The sequence below is a fragment of the Podarcis pityusensis genome (assembly GCF_964106645.2).
Source record: "Podarcis pityusensis genome assembly, chromosome: 13".
In the NCBI taxonomy this organism is placed as follows: Eukaryota; Metazoa; Chordata; class Lepidosauria; order Squamata; family Lacertidae; genus Podarcis; species Podarcis pityusensis.
In genome coordinates this window covers 1,131,483-1,149,733 of record NC_138038.1, presented here as the reverse complement: position 1 = coordinate 1,149,733, position 18,251 = coordinate 1,131,483, and the positions used below count along the sequence as shown (strand labels likewise).

The 18,251-nt window shown below is 47.7% G+C and overlaps 1 protein-coding gene across 6 annotated transcripts in view; it reads right to left on the bottom strand.

The window, feature by feature from the left end:
* Positions 1–18,024, bottom strand: part of ACACB (acetyl-CoA carboxylase beta) — a 60,454-nt gene extending 42,430 nt beyond the window's left edge. For 2 of the 6 annotated variants that reach the window (XR_013978974.1, XM_080979164.1), the window contains exons 1-4: positions 17,592–18,018; positions 13,689–13,830; positions 7,945–8,603; positions 444–576 (exon numbers count right to left, since the gene is read on the bottom strand). Coding sequence is in view for 4 of the 6 variants with exons in the window: in XM_080979164.1 (XP_080835290.1) it covers positions 444–576; positions 7,945–8,594 (783 nt within the window). In the remaining 2 variants the exon portion in view is untranslated. Of the gene's footprint in view, positions 1–443; positions 577–7,944; positions 8,604–13,688; positions 13,831–17,591 lie in introns of all 6 variants that reach the window. The other 4 variants (XR_013978973.1, XM_080979165.1, XM_080979162.1 and 1 more) reach the window with 4 other exon arrangements.
* Positions 18,025–18,251: the final 227 nt, after the last annotated feature.

The following is an 18,251-nucleotide window of genomic DNA, read 5'->3' as shown; positions in this document are numbered from 1 at the left end:
TGAAACCACGTAATGCACAAATATTAAATTGGGGCAGGGGGGAGAAAGCGATAGTCTAACCTCATCCTCCAAACCCAAAGCTCTGTGCAAAAGAGTGTCTTGGTCTTCTTAAAAATGGAAAGAAAAATGAATGAAAAGTGATACAAATATGGTGGCAGACCCAACCTTCCTTGGAGGTTTTTAAACAAAGGTTGGATGGCCATCTGTCAAGGATTCTTTAGCAGTGACTCCTGCACTGCAGGGGGCTAGGCTAGATGACCCTTGGCGTCCCCTCCAATTCTGCAACTCTGTGATTCTATGAAAAATTTGCATTTGAGCTCTGCACCTTATGCCAAAAGAGGGCGACTATGCATACCCTCCCGGAGATATCTTTTAGAAGCCCACAAGAAACCCAGCCATGGTCGCAAACCCCCTGATGTGCTACCCTTCTCTGGGGATGCTACCTTTTCAATGACACGGTTTCCTCCAAAACGAGTCACAAACTCTGCAGGCGAGGCCACCGTGAAGTCCCTGTGCAAGTCTAGCTTCCTTTGCTCACGCCCCTTCTTGGTCAGGTGCATCCCTGACATGCTGGGTCTGGAAGGGGTGAGAAGACGGAGGGAAATTAAGAGTGGAAGCTGACCTGGTAGGACTGATAGGAAGCAGGAGTCACAGGCAGCGACTCCTTGGAACCAGAAGGGCAGCTCAAGGAGGAGCAAGCTTTCAAACCACCACTCCTCTGGTTATCAAGGGGGAACCAGAATTGCCCTCCAGGTGACACGTACTGAATAATTCCACATTTCTTGTTGTTGTTTTTCTCCTCTTTTCAGACCAAAATGACTCACCAAGTGTAGGCTGGCTCAGAAATGTGTTTGTGATCTATAAACTTTGGAGAACTCGTTTGAAAGCTGCAGAAGAAATTGTCTGTGTCCGACCACAAGGACACCCAGCAGGTCTTCTCCCAATGCAGTGCCAAGAGCAAAGAGTCACGAGCCTCAAGGCTGCTGGTTTGAGACCAGTAAGACTCCCTTCGCTCTGTCTCTATGTGAATGAAATGTCACCACAGTGAAACAAATTGGTGGCCTATTCAGGACACAACATGCAACCTAGTGGCAGAATTCACCCCCCTAGGACGCAGTGATGATGACTAGCTTACATGGTGGCTTTAAAAGGTGACAAAGGGAAGTGAGATCTTAGAGAGAGCCTCCATGTGCAAGCACATCATACCACCAAATAATGCCAGGTGCTGGGCACAAGGAGAGGAGGGCTGCTGCTGGTGAGCTGGAAACAGAAGGCTGGGTGAAGCAAGACGTGGCCTGACCCAGGCAATCCTTACCCAAATTCTCACCTTCCGTATGCCCCCCTAACTAAGGAGAGGCAAAGGAGGGCAGCTTGCCACTCAGCTTCTGCTCCTTGCTGCTATCTCCTTGCTCTCTCGCCAAGTGCTTGCAGGGCTGGCCTCAGTCCTCCCAGAAATGCAGCTGCTGGGCAAGATTAGGCCGGGGAGGGGGGCAACAAACACCCTCCGGAGCAAAGGACAAAAAGTGAGTGCGGCAGTTTTGACTGGGAATTTAGCCTAATCATCAAAATAAAAATTAATAATCACTCCTTCCGATAGCAAACACAGGTGGTGAGTTAAGACAAGAGGAAACTCCTCCCACCGCTGGCTCCCCCCATGAATGCTGAGCAGTCCAGAAGCCACAGAACATTTGAGTGCCAGCTGGAGAAGAAGAATGAAAAATGGAAGGGGGAAGAGAGAGAAAAAGGAGGAGTGGAAATCCCCTCTTGGAAAGAATGACAGGCTCATGAACATGAGCACTCCACTAGGGTATATATTTCCAAACACAAACACCCCACACTCACAGAACTCTTCAGTCTTCAAGAAACAGACAGATCTCCAGTAACTTTAGCAAATTTCTCTTGATGGTCATCTTGCAGTGACCTCAGCCTTTGGGGGATGGGGGAAGGGGTGATGTGCCCTTTCATATACAAATCTGAACCTGGGCTAATTGGCATTTCAAAAAGAAAGTATAAGCAGTTGCAAAGCAATATGAAAAATGTATCTCCACCCCACTCAGTCATTTAGTCAAGTTGGTCAGGCCATAGTTTTGTTGGGATGCATGGACTCCTAGAGGGTAAACCCTTTGAAATCTCTTGTCACAGAGGCAGGCAGTCTAGTCCCTCTCTAATGCAGACTGCAGGATCCTGGGGCCCTGGGGCTTGCCCCATCCCTCAAAAGCTCCTCCCCAGAGTTGGGACATGCAAAGTGTGAGCTCTCTTCAACTGCACTTGACCTTCTCAGATAATCTGTGCAAGAGGAAATGGAAGCCCTGCTTGGTCAGAGGGTCTTCTCATCAAGAGACAGGGGCCTGGGCAAACGTCCGGCCATGCCACCCTCTGGCTGGGGAAACACAGCTGCGCTGTGGGACCCTAGTAGCTAAACCCACATTTTGAGTGGTGCATTTTGTGGGGTGGGGGAGGGGGGAAGGGAAGAGAAAAGAATCTTAATAACATATATTTAGGGAATTAATTTATTTTAAAGCCACCTTTCCAACTGCTTCACACAATATGCAATGCATGACACATTTAAACAACTCACACTCAAAGCCTTATAAATCAGAATTTACAACTTTTGTTTTGCTATAAAAATATGCAAATTGGGGGGGGACTCATAAATGGTGTGGTGCCAAAAAGAATTCAGGAGGACCCTGAATTCCCTTATATACCGCAGAAATACTGATACAAAGGACTCCCTCTCCACAGCACCATGTGAAATTTGGTTTTCATAATGGTCTTAAGTACTTTACCAACCTAATATTAAGTCTCCCCCCGAAATAACCTTGGAGGTTTTTAGGCAGAGGTTGGATGGCCCTCTGTCATTCATGATCTAGATGATCCCTGCATTGCAGGGAGCTGGACTAGATTACCATCAGGATCCCTTCCAACTCTACAATTCTATGATTCTATACTATGCTGCTTTGTTGCACTTATGTTATTTTTACTATATTGATATGTTTATTGAAGTAAATCAAAACCTTCATTAAATAAAAATAAATCGGGATAAATTATACTGGAATCAGTGTCTCCCATGTACTCCCAAGGCGTGCACACAATTTTGCTTATTTCTGCTTTTAGCAAAAACTTAACCCAATTTTTAGATGACAGGCAGGGAAAGCAAGGGGAAAGGAAGATCAACTAACCTGACAAGATGCTGTGAAGTTAGTTCCCCCCCTCACTTTCTAAACTGGATGTTTAAAAGAAAAACGCAGTGCGGGCAGGGAGGGAAGAGGGCAAGAAAGATTTAAAATGGAAGAGGCAAGCAAGGGTCTAGGGTGGGAAACACAGTGACGTCACACAAGAAACGTGGATTTTGTTTTGGAAATGGGAAACTCCATCTAGGAGCTTTTCCGGCCACAGCAGTTTTCGAAACACACACGGGCACAATCTTTGCTGACGGAAACGAAGAAGCGGAAGAATCTGGAGAATCCACTCCCCAAATGCACGGGAGGCTCCAAAACACCCAGGGGTGCGATAAAGCAGACGAAAGGGCTTCCGCAAGCCCCCACCTGACCTCTGGCACTTCTGAAAACCCCACGCGGGAAATATCGACTGCAGAAAGCCAGCCCCCCTTCTGACATGCAGGTGCCTGAAAAAACCTCTTCAGCTGGGGGAAAGGACTTGCCCGTCCGAGCAGGGCAGCTGCCGCCTCCCCCTCCCCGGCGGACGCCACGCCCAAGGGGAAGGGGACGCCCGAGAGGGTCCGCCTGCCCGAAGCGAAGAGGAGAAGGGACTTCAGCCGCCAAGTCTCGGCCCTCTCCCGGGGACCAAGTCCCATGCCCGCCCCCCAGGACTGACCGCCAAAGGCCCCCGGAGCAGCTCCGATCGGCTCCGCTTTCCTCTGCCATCCTGCCCGGGAGGGCTTCTGCCGAAGGGCGGGGGGCAGGGGCTGGGGCCCCCGAGGCAGCCCCGTCCTCCGCCGCCGCCGCCTCCTGCTGCTCCATTGCCGCCGCCTGTTGCTCCCCTCGGGGCAAAGGGCCAGCAAACTCTCGAGCAGCACCAAGCGGCTCAGCCGAGGAAAAGGGCCCCGAGAGGCGGCAGAGAACGAAGCCCCGGGCCGGAGTCTGCTTCTCCTCTCCCAAAGACACACAAGCAACCCTTTCCTAGGCAGGTGCTTTTTAAAAGGGGGGGGGGGGGGCGAAGCCAAAGAACACCCAGGTCTTGTGGGCAGCAGAGAAAAAAGGACTTAGAAGAGTCCGATTAGTGTCGGATTAGTACCCGGGAGAGCCCAGGGTTCAAATCCCCCCCCCCCGCCATGAAGCTCCCTTGGGCAGGTCACGGCCGAGCCTACCTGGCAGGGCTGTGGTGAGGAGAGATGGAACCATGTGGGCCACCTTGAGCTTCTGGGAGAAAGACGTGGGATAGAAACACAACAAATAAATTTAGGGGGGGGTGAGAAAACCACATCACCCTTTACACTGACGGGCAAACCTGCTCTGGTGGCTCAGCCAAAGTCCTGCCTCTGATAGTGACCAGCCAGGCACCTCCAGAAAGCTCATCGCCTGACAGATGGGACACTTTCGCTGGACTCCATCACTGGCTTGACAGACTCGCGGAAGGCATGCGGGGTTTGCTTCTCACTGAAATCCAAGTTGTCGCTTTCCTCGTTGCCAAGAGTCCCCTGCGCAAGGGACCCCCAGGGCTGCAAAGCCCCTTCACCATTTCTACGTGTCACTACATAGTCCCCCCCCCATTGCAACAGGAGAGCAGCAGCAAGAGGGAGGCAAAGGGCCTGCCCCCCCCCAAAGAAACAGTCCTTTGTCCTAATCAGGCCTTTTGTCCTCTGCTTATCAGCAACCCTGGAAGGCTTTGGGAACAACTTGTAGCTAATGTGTTTGCCTGCGTTTAAAAATAAAATGTGTCCTTGTGGACATTAAGGCTTATTGTGTGACACTGCTTCAGAAGAGGTTCTCTAAAAAAAAAATTAGAAGCAGGATATAGATCTTTGAAACACCAGATAATAAATAGACTATGGGTATCTGGAATACATTACCAACCATCTCGGACCCTACAATTGGTTGAGCTGGTTGGTGGTGGCTCCACCAGAGGCCCTCCGATTCTCACCAGCCCGTGAGGGAGACTTTTCAGTGATGCCTTCCCTAGTCAGGTGCGTCTGCGTCCATCATTATTTATTTTCAGGAGCAATTTTTAAACTTTCCTGCTTGGCCAGGCATTTGGTGACTAAAGAATTACGATTATTAATTGATGCCCTTTATATTCCACCTTTTTTCTCTCCAAGATGCTCAAGGTGGTGTACATAATGCTCCCCTCCCCCCTTTCACCCTCACAACAGCCCTGTGGGGTGGGCTGAGTGACAGGCCCAAGGGCAGCCAGGGAGCTTCATGGCTGAGTGGGAATTCGAACCCTGGTCTTCCAGCTCCTGGAGCAGATCTCCAAACAATGACACAACACTGGCTCTCACTGTTCCAGGCAACCCTAAGATCACTGGGTGGAAGAATGTTTTTTATCTTTTTGGTTAACTGCTTTTGGAATGTTCTTAACCATAACTGATTTTAGATGTTTTCAATTGTAGTTCTTTTTAGACTGTTTTAACCCGTTTTAAAACGTTTACCTTGCTTTTGTTTTAAATGGCCCATCTGTTTGCCACCCTGGGCTCTTTGGGGAGGAAGGGAGGGATATAAATTCAATAAATAAGCAACAATAATTTTGCGTCTGAAAAACAAACAAACAGGTCATTCCCTCTGCCCCATCTACACAGTTCCATCAGCTTCAGGATCTGAACTCGCTGCTCCTCTCTCTTTTCACTCACCACTCCTTGCTGTTAGGAAATGTCGGGTGCTTTAACAGTTAACTTTTACTAACATGAAGCAGGGAGCTGTGCCTGCCTTTTCTGCCATGCAGCTGGTACAGGCAAGGGCTCCTCCACATTTCTGTTACTCCTGTGATTTCCTTTCAAGGGTCAGAGAGGTTCATCTTTTGTCCTGCCACTTTTCCTGGAAAACCCACTGCTTACTGCTGAATCGGAACAAATTCCAGTTGGGTTTTCTGCAGATTGACATTCAGGTTTTCCCAGGAAAAGCGGCAGCACAAAACGAAAACCTCTTGGACCTGTGAATGGAAATCATGGGGCAAACAGAAATGTGGATGAGTCCCTGCCCTTGGAGCCTTGAGCCAAAAAATGCTGGATGCTCAATGCAGGTTGCTGAGCAATGCACACGGCCTTTTAATGCCCCCACCCCATAAGGCCATTTGTAGTGAGTGAGGCATACATTATTATCTGGAGAGTGCTGCCGCCCTCCAGCCGCCACCCATTAGAATCATCAATGCCCAAGAAGGGACCCCAAAGAACCTTAAGTCCACAATCTAAAATTACCTAAATCCACCACTGGCTGCAAGCCAAGACCCCGGCTGAACTAAGAAGGGGGTCATTAATGGGAGTGCTGGATTTCTTAAACAGAAAAGTTCTGGCTTTGGCTGGATGCTGAGCTACCATGAAGCTGAGCTACTCTGGAGATTGTTACCTCTTCATATCACCTATTTTCGTCTTTCAGAAACCACGTCTAAATTTTAAATCAATAAAATAATAATAACAACAACAACAATAATAGTTTATTTGCACCCCGCCCATCTGGCTGGGTTTCCCCAGCCACTCTGGGCAGCTTCCAACAAAGATTAAAAATACATTAAAATGTCACACATTAAAAACTTCCCTGAACAGCCTTCAGATGTCTTCTAAATGTCAGGTAGTTGTTGTTCTCTTTGACATCTGGTGGGAGGGCGTTCCACAGGGCAGGGGCCACTACCGAGAAGGCCCTCTGCCTGGTTCCCTGTAGCTTTGCTTCTCGCAGTGAGGGAACCGCCAGAAGGCCCTTGGAGCTGGACCTGAGTGTCTGGGCTGGACAATGGGGGTGGAGACGCTCCTTCAGGAATACTGGACCAAGGCCGTTTAGGGCTTTAAAGGTCAGCACCAACACTTTGAATTGTGCTCAGAAACGTACTGGGAACCAATGTAGGTCTTTCAAGACCGGTGTTATGTGGTCTCGGTGGCCGCTCCCAGTCACCAGTCTAGCTGCCGCATTCTGGATTAGTTGTAGTTTCTGGGTCACCTTCAAAGGTAGCCCCATGTAGAGCACATTGCAGTAGTCAAGCATAAATCAAACATTTCTAAACTGACATACAATGAAAGAGACCTCAGCATCTCAAAATGAAAGACATTTTTTTAAGCCACAACTTCAACAGTTGGAGTAACAAGCAAGGAGCATAGCAAATAAAAAATCAGTTTGCCAAAAAATAAAAGAAGAGGGAAAAGGCACAGAGAAATCTCTTGGCCTGTATCTTGAACTGAACAAAGGAGGAGCCAGGAGCTTCTTCTCTGCCTTTTGGTTCCTTCATATGTTTATTTACTCCATTTGTATCCTTCCCTTCCTCCCAAAGGAGCCCAGGATGTGCCAGCACCAAGAAGACGGCGCCCCCCCCCCCCCCCCGTCAAAGCAGAACATGGCTGGCAGGCCTGTTTTTGAGACTGCCACTCCCATCATCCTGGGCCACTTGGCCTCACTAGCTGGGGCTCATGGGAGTTGGAGTCCAGCAACACCCAGAGGCCACAAGCTCCTCATCCCATCCTTTAAAGCTCAGCCTTCCCCAACCTGGTGCCCTCCAGCTCTTATCAGCCCCAGAAGGACGAAGCATCCTTTGGGGGGAACGTGGCCGTGCTGGCTGGGTGGACATGAGCTGTAAGCCAAAACTTATTGAGGGTATGGGGTTGGGGAAGCTGCTTAAGGTCATAGGCATTCAGCTGCAAAGGAGGGATAGACTGCTGTGAATCAGAAGGAGAGGGGGCTTTGGCATAAGTTAGGAAAGACAAAGAGCACAGGATCTCATATTGTGCCCGTTTCACATGCCATGCTCAAACTAGCTTTTGCCTGCCCCAGCTGCCATGATGCTTACCTCATCACCCCACTGGTCTCCGACAGGGAGATCAGCGGCGAGGAATCCACGGAGGACGAGGACCCGACGCTGGCCAAGCTGCTCCTCCTCCTGCCCACCATTTTGAAGGATCCAGCCACAAGCTCGTCATCAGAAGAGTTGTCTTCAAAAGAGCCCAGCACAAACTTGGTCATTGCTTGGCGCCTCACTTGGGCCTGGCTGCTCTCTGGTTCCTCTCCTGAGAGGGACCCCATTTGCCTCAGCGACTGGCCTGAGGAAGGGACGATGACCCGGCTGAGAGGCCTCGCCGACTCCGTGGCTGGGGAGCCCTGGGCCAAATGACCTGAGGCAGACTGGGGAATTGGGGGCTTGCAGGGGCAGGAGGGGTGTTCTGGCTGCTTAGGGGCACCCACAGAGGCCTGCGTGCTTAGAGGAGGGCACTGCTGTGAGGCGTCTTCGGAGTCCTGGATGGGCCCCATCAGCGGGGGCTGCGACCCACAAGCTTTGGAGAGTTGGAGGGGGGATCCATTGGTGGGAAGATCCAGAGTTTCGGAAGGAAGTGGCTGGTCTGGGGCAGGCCCTTCCACGACCAGTTTCCTTGGGTAGTTTGCCATTTTGGTCCAAACGAACCAGGCCAAAGTCAGCAAAGAGAAAAAAGCTAGCAGGACCATTCAGAAATCCTGGATGGGGGTGGAAAGAGAGAAGAATAGTTAGGGGTGGTAGTAGGAAAAAACCACACACACAAACACACACTTCCAGAGTTCTGAAAGTTAACCTAAGGTCATCTTTGGCAACCTGGTGCTCTCCAGACAAACTACAGCCCCCGTCAGCATTGAAAAGCCAGCAGCAAAATGGATAATTTTGCATTTTAAAAAATCTGTTCTGCTGCTGCTGCATCAACTGCCTCCCCCACAAGCTTTTATTAAATGCAAGCTCTCACCACAGAATTATAAACACACAAATTGTTTGGGTAGCTACACAAATTGATACTGGGCCCCTCAAAACTGAAAAAGAGCTTTCCTCAGCTCTGACCCCATGATCAAGTTAAGAGGAATTCCAAGGACCATATGGGCCAGATTCATGCACAAACACAGATAACAACAGCATCCACCACACTGTAGAACTGCTGCCCCAAGACCTTCACTTAAAAAGAGACACGACAACACACAGCAGGCCTTTGCTCCAGGAAAGATCCACCTCTTACAGTATTTTATATTGCAGCCAATAGAATCTCTTCGCTGAGCTATCTCTCTGCTGCCAGGTCCTGCGGCTGAGCCAGAGGGGCTCTTGAAACATGAGCTATTTTTGTTAAGTTGTGGGTGAACATATCAGACGACACAGCGATTCTTCAGACAGCTCTTGTTTATTCACAGGCCAGAACAGAACTGAACTGAAGGGTTCAGCCAGCCTGCTTATATAGAGCTCCACTAGAACGCAACTGTAACACTTTCTGTAACTATCCAATCACTGAACGTCACTTTCAATCCTTTATTTGCATATGTGGACCTGAGTGAAAACTATCTATAGTATTCCCCTGCTGGCCCAGGGTGAGAACTTCAGTAAATAACAATTTTCATTCTCCAAAAGCAGCCCCTTCGCAAAGTCTGCCTGTTCTCCTGTGCCATGGCCTGAGTATAAGGCAACACCCCCGCCTCCTGGAGCAAGAGCTTCAGCACAGAGACATCTGTCATGCCTGGAAGGACGGGGGCAGGGGCAGGGGCAGGGGCAAAGGCCAGGAGGCAACCGTCCCCCTCCAGCCAAGTAAAGTGGAGCAAACTGAATGGCCACCGCTCTTTTCAAGGGCATTGGATGGATCACGCTCCTGGGTGGGAGCTGCACTTGGGAGCCTGGGGCTCCAGCTGTGCGCTTCTGTACTGCTGGACTTGCGTGTAGCCTGGGGAAAGTGATCTTGTTGGCAGGCACAGAAAGGGGCAGCCTTCCTGTCAGGTGGAGGGAGGCAGCCACCTCGGGGGCAGATTCTGAGGGGCAGCGAGAGGACAGATCCCTTTGGCTGTGCGGGAGATGCTGCTGCCCCATCGCCAGGGTGGAAGCAATCTGCTCAGCTTTGGAACAGGCACCCCCTCCCCCTTACGTGCATCCCACCAGCATTTACGCAGGTTGCTGAGAAATAAATGGAGAAATAAATTGGCCTTCCTTTGCTCAGGGCTGCTGCCGGGAAGTGAGCAAGGGAAGGCACGCTGGATAGTAGCTCAACTGAGGGGAGGCTTGGAACAGGCCGGGCAGCGGCCCCCAGCAATTTCTAGAGGGAGTCTCTCTCTGTGTGTGTGTGTCCTTACTTTGCAATCCCCACTTTACTCAATTTCACTTATGTGTGCAGGGCCCCAGAACCTAAGCTGTAAGGGGGCGCTGTATATGGAATTGCAGAGGGGAGCATAATGTCTCCACTTTGGCCCCTGACAACAAAATGTCTCAGGGGCACAGACACCGACGTGTCACTTTAGGACACAGGCCCATCCCTCTCCTCTACCTCGCCCCCCCCCCCAAATCCTGCCTCCCACGAGATCAATGTCATGTCCAGCACAATCCTAGGCGCTGATCCATGGGGGGTGTCAGCTTACTACAGGTAGCCAATTCAAGGTGGAGATTCTTTTTGGGGATTCATTTGCTTTTAACATTTATTATTTTTATTATTTTTGTTTATTAAATCTGTAAACTACCCTTCATCTGTAGATCTTTCTCTTTTTTTTAATAATATTTATTAATAATTTCAAAATTGCAGAAAAGAAAGAAAAAAATTAAAAACAACACTACAATACATAGGGGGGAAAAAACAAGAGGAAAAAACAAAACAAAACATAAAAACCAATGCAACAATACAGCAAAAAGATAAAAAAAGAAGGGGGGGGAAATACACAAATCCCATATTACATATCTTTAACTTTCATTTGCTTGTTTCATTGACCTCCTCACACCTCCCTTTTTGTATTCTAGTTTAACTGATTATTTCAGCAAATTCTTTCCATCTTTCTCAATTTTTACTAAATAATTTTTCTTAACAATTTACCTATTTATTAACTCAACAAGTCCTTTCCATCCTTTCCCCATATTCTGTTATTCAAATTACTTAAGTTATTTAACCTTATCTTACCAAAAAGTACTTTAGAGCTTAACACTTAATACTCGATTATACATAACTCCTGATATCTTTTCTACTAGAGTCATTCCAACATTTTCCCTAATGTTCATTAATTTTAGGCTAATTCCCTAGGGGGAAAAAAATTTCTTTATAAATTTTCTTCCAATCTTCATCCAACGTCTCTTCTTCCTGGTCTCGGGTCGTGTCAGTCCTTACTGTCCATTCCATCTAGTCCATCAACCTGGTAATCTAATCTAATGTCTGAGGCCCTTAAGTCTCTTCCATGTCCCTTCTGCAGATCTTCTTCTTCTTGTTTATACTTGCACTTTTCCTTGTCTTTTGTTGGTCTCTTTCTTAGTTTCTTTCCTTTCTCGTTGGGGAGTAGGTCTCTGGGGGATTCCAACCCAAAATTATCTTCGTCTCCCTTCATCCAACCAGCCCATTCCCCAGAGTCCCACTCCCCACAGTCATCAATGTAGTCCAAAAAATAATTAAAAACATATTTCGAGGTCTCTCCAAAGGTAAGAATCTCCTCAGCTCCAGACTCCCCCTGGCCGACTCCAACTTCAATCTTCAAAGACAGCGGCTTATGCTCCTGTAGGGCCTCGGGTCTCTCCATTTGTATTATTTGAGGTGCAACCACAACCTCCTCCATTATCTTCTGCACTTGCCCAATCAGTACAGGTTCCTGAGTTGGTTCCTGAATAGTTTCTGTATCAATATTCCCTGTTTGTCCACAGTTATTAGCCACAACAGTCATCAAATCCATTTTCTCATTCATCAAATCCATCTTCTCATGCATCTGTTCCAGCAAGGCACTTGTCTTGCATAAAGCAAGCACCAAAACTTCTTCCCAGTTCATATTCAGTCAAGGTCAAAAAGGCCTGGTCCCACGATCTTAATCTGACAGCTGTAGAGTCCTCAAGTAGACTGCAGCAACAATTTAGCAAGCTCCCTCTAGAGGAGACAATTTCTATTTGTATCCATTTTTTTAAGGCAAGTCCAACAAAGGAAAATTGCTTTCGTTTTTCAGATATTTTGTTTCTTTAAAATGCAGAAGGCAACATTGGAATCAATTTATTTCTCTTCTTTAGCTATCTGTCAAAGTATTCCATTCACAGTTAATGAACCTCTCCAAGAATTTCTGTCTCTGACACCCCATTCCCAGGTTAGAGACGGTGGAAACTTATCTTTCTTCACTCCCTCTCCTGCAGGCGTTAAACAAAGTCGTCCCCCCCCCTTTTCTCCTGCTTCCAAGGGCGTTTCAGTAATTATAAATGAAGGAAATTTAAACTTTTTTAACGACTTTCCAGGCTTTAGCTTACAGGGTTTTTGCTTCAGTCTATGTACAAAAAAGCGGAAGGCGGACTTCCTGTTTTGAACCTTCCCGCTTCGGTGCCAAATTAAAATATTTCTTGATTCAATTTTCCGTTTCTACTCACGGGTACTTGTTTTAAATCCAATTGTCCACAGGAAAAAGTCAGCGCTCTCCGGCAATGGCTGTGCGGCTTCACTCCGTGAAAGTAGCAATCAGCTCGCAGCACCGCGCCGCTCACCCCACTTCACTCCGGAGCCCCAAAATGGGGTTCCTGGTGCGTGGGGGGGCACTCCTGGTGCCCTGCCGAACCCCACGTTCCCAGGCTTCCTCTGCCTGGGATTTCTAGCGGGTCCCCACCTTCGCCGCGGTGGGAAGACCCAGTTTCCACGGAGCCAGTTCCTCCGGTCGGAGGAACTCCGCCATTCGCTGATGGCGCTAACCCGGAAGTCCCATCTGTAGATCTCAAGGCAGTTCACAACATAAAATTACAATATAAAAAACACAAAATACATAAGAACACTAAGAACAAATCAAACAGATACCCCCACCGTTCCCACAAGCACATTTAAAAGGCTGTAAAATATTAATTGGCCAAAGGCTTAGTTGAAGAGGAACATTTTTGTCTGGCACCTAAAGGTGTATAATGAAGGCACCAGCTGAACCTTCCTGGGGAGAGCATTTCACAAGCAGGGAGCCACTGCAGAAAAGGTCCCGTTCTCATGTTGCCACCCTCCAGACCTCTTGAGGAGGAGGAAGATCTCAGGGCCCAGGTCAGTTATATGGAGAGAGACGGTCCTTGAGGTCTTGCAGTCCTGAGCCGCTCAAGGCTTTATAGGTCAAAACCATACTTTGATTTGGGCCTGGAAACTAATTGGTAGCCAGTGCAGTTGGACCAGGATCGGTGTAAGATGCTCAAACCGTCTTGCTCTGGTGAGCAACCTGGCCACCAAATTTATGCACCATCTGAAGTTTCCGAACCATCTTCAGAGGAAGCCCTACTTATAACGCATATCAGTAATCTAACCTTGAGGTTACCAGAACATAGACAACAGTAGTTAGGCTGTCCCTGTCCAGATAGGGGCGTAGCTGGGCCACCAGCTGAAGCTGATGGAAGGCACTCTGGGCCACTGAGGCCACCTGAGCCCTCAAGCTACTTCAGAGGGAGGGTAATCCCATCAAGAGCAAGCGATCTCCCACCCATCTGGTCTAGGGAACCACCCACTAACAGTGCCTCCGTCTTATCTGGATTGAGCTTCACGTTCTATGGTGACTGTAGAAGTTGCTCTGCACCATAAACAAACAAATAACCATTAGCAGAAATACGAGCTTCCTTTGGTTTTTGCCACTTACCAGCCTCTCTGAGCCAAGGAGCCCCCTCACCACCAAGCGGCCCAATCTACCAACCTCCTTTCTTCATTCTCAAGAACTAGAGAATCACCGCACCCATCCAGGCGAAGCCACTGTAGTCTGAGAAGGAGCTTGGCAGCTGTTGCTGTGAAGAAGGTAAACTTCAGATTCGCTTGGTCCTGAGCCAGGCCAAAAAAAGGAGTCAAAACAACCCCCCTCATTTGCATGGTAACATGATGATAGTTTGCAGCGGGAGGGGGGGCAGGGAAAGAGTGGCTCATTATAGCATCGGCCACCTCCTTTGACCAGGCAATACATCAAGAAGTAACCACTGACTGGGGGGGGGGGTGTCCCCCGAAACATCTATCTGTATTCCTGCATCAATAAAGTTTGGAAGACGTACAGAACAGAAACAGGTCCTTTTTCAACCCACTGAACTAGGGATGGGAAGCATCTGCAGCCTAGCAAACGTTGCTGGACTCCTTCCCATCAGCCAGAACTGCCAACTGGTTATGGGGAGTGAGAGTTAGAACCCAGCACAGGTTCCTCTCCTCCATGGCTCCTCTGTCTCTGATTTATTTCTTTTAAAAGTGAGAGTGTAAGTTCCTAGCCTTTATGGCCTCAGCAGGAGGGTAGTGGTAAAATGTTGAAGGCAGCAGCTCGTTGTGATGACCCCCAAAGCCAATTGCTGAAGTTGCTTGCATGAAGTAGGAACCTCATCAAAGAAAAGGAATGAAGGAGCAAGCCTCTGATTACTTCCTTCCTTCTCCAACTTTTGCTTTGTTAATCTGTTGCACACAATAGTAGAACTTGAAAGCCTCCTTATCACCTCATGCACTAAGCAGAACAATGAGTGTCAATCAGCTTAGCATCACTGCAGATGATGTCATCACACCTGCTCTGTGCTCCATGTACTACAAGCTAATAGAACTCAAAGGTAATGAAATAAATACTGCAAAATAAGGACAGCAAATCTTAAATTTATGTGAGTTATGGAATGCTTAGCCTCTTGCCACAGAATTGTCATCCTAGCAAAGAATGCAGTTTCTGTTTTTACCAACTTTAAACATGAACAAAGGCAACTTGTACAGGAGCACAAATTAGGTACACACAGAACCTTGCCTATATGTAGAACTGGCATGCGGAATTCCCTGCCACATTAGTTCAGGTTATCACTATTAGGAACTTCTGTCAAACTGCGAGCTCATTATTTTTCTGTTGTGTGTGCCTATTCAAAGGTAAGCCCCATCAAATTCAAAGGGTTTACTCCCAGGTAAGAGGGTATTAGATAACAGCCTTTGGTTCTTTTGTCTTCACCTGCTTTCCCTGTTAGCTATTACTTTTTCTGCTTCATCACTGTGCTTTGGTATAGTTTTAATAATATCATTGTTTTAATATCTCAAAAACGGCCAACATGTTGCTTTTAAACCTTGCACTGTGTTTATACTAAGCCACTTCGGACATCACATTTAGAAGTGGGCAGGGGAAGCATGATATAAATACTAGCAAATAACTTTTCCAGGGATCCCCCAATTTGGTGCACACCTCTTAGGGAATTTAACTATTTTAAGCCTATTTTAAACCAACTGATGTCTTCATGCCATTTTAAATACTACTGCAAGGATTTTCCAAAGCTGCACCTTTGGAAGTTCATCTTGGAATATCTGTTTTTCACTTTGCGTGCAAACATCTTTGGGGGCTGAAAGGTCGAGGAAGCTGATGCCAGGAGGGACAATCCTCTGCTTGGCTGCAGCCCAAAGCCATCTGCTGCTCTCCAAGTGGGACGGCTGGATTGCAAGTGGGACAAAGGTTGACAACTGTTTTCGAACAACATGTACACCTCCCAAATGTCACTAGCTGCCAGATGGCCATAAAAACTGCACCAGTCACACATTTTGTCCCTTGTGAAGATGGATCAGCTACTGGCAAAGAGATCGAATTATGATGTGGCTAAGTTTAGTGCTCCTCCCAAGACAAACTGCAAACAATTTTAATATTGTCAATATTTTCATGCCCAACAAGTAAACCGAAATGCTTTATTAATCTTGATACATTTTTAAAGTCTAGGTGTGGCCACGGTAGAAATACATGAATCTCAGAAGGTGTGGAATCCTCCCCTCTATAATAATTTTAATTTTAATTTTTAATAATGACAATGATTTTCTGTATCTATGACACTCCTGCTTTCATTCCTGGAACAGTTTACAGTGATACAGAAACCCCATAAACATTTGGTCTTGAATCCCTACAGAAATTCAGCTTGAGCTAAAAGGAACTTACTCCCAAGATCGCAGTCTTACAGCACAGTCGTATATGCCTACTCAGAAGTAAGAGCCACTGTGTTCAGCTGCGCTTGCTCCCCCATAAATGTGTTTGGGATTGCAGGTTTAGGCTTCAACCCTATGCACACTTACCTGGGAGTAAACACCACTGAACGGGTTACTTCCTGGTAAACACACTCAGAAGGCACTTTTAAACTCTGTTTGAAGACTAGAGTCTATATTCTGCACAAGCCGAAGGTGTCAGGACTTCCACACAAATTATCAGATGTCTGCCATGCTGACTGCAGACTATGCTCTTGTCCCAAGAGCTGCTTTTTACAAATAACACAGGAGGCCAAAGCAATGAACTCCCAAATCCACCACAAGGCAAAACCACCCAATCAGGACCAGCCAAAACAGCCACCAAAGAGGGAGCAAGCTTTTGCAGTTTTCCCAACCCCTGATTCCATGGTGGTGTTAAAATAATTGGGGGGGGAGGAGAGAGAAAAATTTGGGAATGTTGCAGCTGCTGTTGTGTTCAAGTTGCTCTCTCAACTCCAGCATTTACAGGAGCAAAAATAGCCTCCCAAAAGGATGAGAAACAGGAACCATAGCAATGCTCCCCCCCCCCATGTTTAATTAAATTCAAGATTTTGAAGCCGTGTTTCGCATTTGAGTAGAAAGTGACTTTCAAAAAAATCACAAGGAATGTCAATTTGTAAAGCAACTCAGCAGAAAAAGTGATCTTGCAATTTACTCTCCTGGGATTTAAACCTTATTTTACAGTTTTATTAGGTAAACTGATCGGAGATTATAAAGTGTAGCATATAAATGGAGTATGTGAGATTTAGTTGTGAGAACCTATGGCTTGTACAGCACAGGAGCAGAACCAATATAATTTTTAAACTTATAGATTCTGCAGTGTTAGAAACTGAGATATGGAAGCTAGGAGCTGGTTATGGGCACAACAACAGAATGTCTAGGTGCACTTTTTTAATAAGAAAAATACAAAGCTGAAAATGAATGAACTGCAGCTAAAATATTATGTTCATTTTTCACATGGTCTAGTCCTTTCCCTGCCCACCCCCCTAATATTCTTAAATTGGAGGCAGAAAAAGGTCTTCCTTTCCTTCCACTCTGCAGCTTTAATCTGAAATTTTAGGTGCAGTACTGCTCCCAGAGCTCAGAAACTGCTAGTGCTAATGAAATTCCCTGTCGCAAAATGCGCCTAGAACAATGGGGGTTTCAAACATTCAGATTCTGTGATCATCGGATTCAACATACATATTGAACTATTCCCATATCTCTACATCCTGGCCACAAGCATTTCTTCTACATAATTTTTCTAATCTGTTAATCTCATTTGGGCCCATTCAAGTCCTCTACTCACTTACCAAAGTCACCTTTGCAACAGAAAAAGAAAAGAAAAAAGATGGAGGGGCAGAAAGGGAGCAGAGGCAAGAGAAGGGGGTCCCTTTAGTTTTACAGATTCTGAAAGAAATGTCAAGCCCCACACCCTCTGCGACCTCAGGGGTCCAGTGCATTAAGGACATGAAATGCAGACAGAAGCGAGGAGGGCAACAGCCAGGGACAGGGAAGAGAATCCGAGCAGAAAGCAGGACGCGCAGCAGGAGACGACAAATACCTCCAGCAAATAGCTCCAGAAAAAGATTGCATGCAAAGGGCCGGGCCGCCTGTCTTGCTTCCAGGCACCCCGCTTTCCAGGACACTTGGCATCTCGGCCACATCCGCGCCAGCCCAGGACTGCGCTAGGAGGCCGCTTCCATCGGCGCTCCGGGGCTTACGGGGCGGAGCGACAGTAGGGGATTCCCCGCTTCTCCTCCTCCGGGAAGAGGCACTGCCGCTCTGCGAGGAGAGCAAGGAAGGTCTCCTCCGAACTCTCACCCACCCCACAAACTACAGTTCCCAGGATTCTTTGGGCGAAGCCCAGGACTGTTTCAAAGGGGGTTGCCCAAACTTGGGTCGCCTCGCCTGCTGCTTTTGGACTACAATTCCCATCACCCCAACCACTGGTACTGGCAGCTAGGGATGATGGGAGTTGTAGTCCACCAGCAGTTGGCGTCACAAGGTTGGGCAACCCTGGTTTAAGGTCTTTGAATGCCTTCAGTAGATGGACTGCAACCTCCACCAGCCTCAGCTGACCTGGTCAAAGAAACGAGCGCAGACTTCGCAAGGAGGAGTCTCGGACGGGGACCCGGAAGTGACTCGCGTGCGAAGCAAGGTGCTTCTCTCAACTTTTCTCAACTTTTCTCGTATCTCTGCGGCGGGTCGACAGCTCCCGTCC